The following is a 2,706-nucleotide window of genomic DNA, read 5'->3' on the forward strand; positions in this document are numbered from 1 at the left end:
TTGAGAATAATTTTCAATAAAGATGAATGAATATGATGATAAAATTATCACTATAAATTCATGTAAGGTATTGAAATTAAATTTAAAATATAATATTCAACCTAACAATATTGTTTGACGATTGGTTGAGCTAGAATTTAAAATTTGTTTACCAAACATCTTTATTGAGAATAATTTTCAATATCATTCTAAAAAATATAATTTCCTACAATAGAATCAGCTCTTTAAAACAAAAGGACAACCATAGCTTAAATAGGTTTATTTAGATACTAAATCAAGAGACAGAGAACGGAGAATCTGAAAGGCACTATGAAATTGTTGTTATATACATATATATTTATTTATTTATTATTGATAAAAAAATAGATCAGAAGAGAAAATGAATATAATTTTCTCTAAAATCAAAAGAAAGAATTAATCCATTCAGAGCCATCAATATAGCTAAGTGAAATAAAAGGTTTAGCTTCTTCATCAGTGAGCTCCCTTGACCATGATACCCTCCCTGCATAGCTAGCTCCTGGTCCCGTGCATTTGTATTGTCCATAGAATACAGTCCTACAATTGGTGTGGTGGACCCAATTATAAAACGTGTACAAAAAAACATATCAACAAATTAGAAACGCACTCACATGCGCATGCCTAAGATTTCGAATATATAAAACTTTAGTGTTAGGATGCTTACCTTATCTATATAACAAAACAAAAACAACTAATTTAGTGGCATGATTCTTACTCTATTTACCTATTCCTTTCCCTTCAAAGTGCTACCTTATTTCTTAATTTGTAAGTTTGTGAATTGGATGGTGGTATAAGCATAGCACATAGATTTGGTTAATTTTTTTAGTGGAGGAATATGATGGACTTACATTTCACGGTTGGGATCACCCCAATTATACCATCCTTTGGGAATGATGATATTGTCCATGTATGTGTAAGCAAAGACAACACGAGAAAATGGACCCCAAGCCCTTCCAAGGTATAGTGCTCCTGATCCCGTGACCTTACAGTGAACAAATGAGAATCCCGTGTCTTCTAATAAACTGCTCCTTCCTTGTGCTGTTAATGCTCCTGTGTTTATTGCTATTGCATGCACGTGACACCCCTATATCATAACAAATCTACTTTCTTATCAATCTAATTCATTACTTTTACATTATCAACATAATTAAATTAAACTTACCTCAAAAAGAGACAGTGCATTGCCAAATATGAAATCAACAGAGCCTTCAATATAACAATCTTTGTAATAGTGCCTACCCAAATGATCATACAATGTGTCCTGTGCTCCTAAGAATTTACATCCAACAAATATTGCTGTATCTGCTGAAATTCTCAATGCCACTGCTTGTTTTCCAACTGCTCCTGGTGCTGGAACTGGTGCAGTGTTCTATATACATACATACATAAACATTACTCTTTGCTTGTAAAAATACTTAGTCGACATTGAAATATTTACTTACTTTGAATGTCATGTTCTTTGCTATGAAATAAGGTGAATTAACTGCAAAAGTTGCAGAACCATAGGTTCCTAGTGTTTGGCCTTTAGCAGCAGGATTAGGAGTTTGAGCAGTGTCACCCCATTGAACAATTGTTTTATCTGCACCTGCTCCTTCTATTGTTATGAACGCTTTTAAAGCAGGAATATTCACTTTCTCTCTGTATTTTTATGTGTGAAACAAAAACAAAGTAAACAGAAAATAAGAGATTATTATTTTTCAATCAAATGCAATTCAAATTTTGTAACAAAAGTTGGGAAAAAGACACTTCATTAGCTGCAAAATCTTCTTTAGTCAAATTAAATACCAATTATCAAAGCATTTGAATCAAAAGGAAAAGATCTTAAGTTACATACTCTTGAGCTTTTCAATTGAGGCTACTGTTTTCGAAAGCGTAGTTTTGTGGATATAGAAAAGACAAACACTAAACCCCACTTCTCACATGAAGAAACAAAAGAAAAAACAGAATGTGACAGAATTGTAGTGTAATAATAACCAAAAAAGAATATAATAATACTAGTACTTACGTGTAAACCCCTGCATGAACCTTAATAACAACTCTCACTAAATTGATGAAAGGAAGAGAATCAATAGCAGCTTGAATCGATGAAAACCCTCCTTTACCAGATTGTTTATAAACATTCAAAGTGTAAGAAGGAAAAAGCTTATTTTTTGCTGTCCCAAAAACAGTGTGTTTGAGACCACCAACAAATTTCACCCATTTCATGAATTGTTGTTCTGATTCTTCCACTTGTGTCATATTGGTTGATATTCCAATCCCTCTTGAAGGCTTTGGTCTAATTCCCTTGGTATGACATTCTGTTACACTAGGATTTTGAACAACAAGAACAAGTACTAAAACATACAAAATGAAATTCATGTTTGACATCATTCTTAATTAGATAGAATGTAACTAACAACGAAAGAAAAATGTTATTTGGAACTACATAAATTGGCTTTGGCTTGTGTCATGGTTTTATATACAACTTGTTTATCGGTGGGACCATTAAAGTGAAGATGAATCAGAGAATCGTTGACAGAGCGATAGGTCACGGGTGCCTCTACTGATACAAAAAACACAGAGATTAACTATTTGTAATCAACAGTGGTTTTGGTACTTTAATGTGTGCAATTTTGTTATTTCAACTTGTGAGATGGTATGTTATAGTTACTAAATTTATCAAAATTATAAATCTTTTTTTAATAATAT

General features: G+C 32.2%; 1 protein-coding gene across 1 annotated transcript; it reads right to left on the reverse strand.

Moving 5' to 3' along the window:
• Positions 1 to 291: 291 nt before the first annotated feature.
• On the reverse strand, positions 292 to 2,504 carry LOC101514930 (probable pectinesterase 53). Its single transcript, XM_004503439.4, has 5 exons — positions 2,024 to 2,504; positions 1,461 to 1,656; positions 1,181 to 1,387; positions 867 to 1,102; positions 292 to 555 (listed from the first exon to the last, which is right to left on the reverse strand). Exons 1-5 carry the CDS (start codon positions 2,386 to 2,388, stop codon positions 402 to 404), a joined length of 1,158 nt encoding a protein of 385 aa, XP_004503496.1. The 5' UTR covers positions 2,389 to 2,504; the 3' UTR covers positions 292 to 401.
• Positions 2,505 to 2,706: the final 202 nt, after the last annotated feature.

The sequence above is a fragment of the Cicer arietinum genome, chromosome 6 (assembly GCF_000331145.2).
Source record: "Cicer arietinum cultivar CDC Frontier isolate Library 1 chromosome 6, Cicar.CDCFrontier_v2.0, whole genome shotgun sequence".
Classification (NCBI taxonomy): Eukaryota; Viridiplantae; Streptophyta; class Magnoliopsida; order Fabales; family Fabaceae; genus Cicer; species Cicer arietinum.

Excerpts from the sequence above, each read along its gene's own strand:
- LOC101514930 (XM_004503439.4), bottom strand. The coding sequence starts at position 2,388 with ATGATGTCAAACATGAATTTCATTTTGTATGTTTTAGTACTTGTTCTT. Across the intron at positions 1,103-1,180 it reads ATGCACTGTCTCTTTTTGAG|GGGTGTCACGTGCATGCAAT; the intron begins GTAAGTTTAATT and ends GTTATGATATAG. Across the intron at positions 556-866 it reads GGTGATCCCAACCGTGAAAT|GACTGTATTCTATGGACAAT; the intron begins GTAAGTCCATCA and ends CACCAATTGTAG.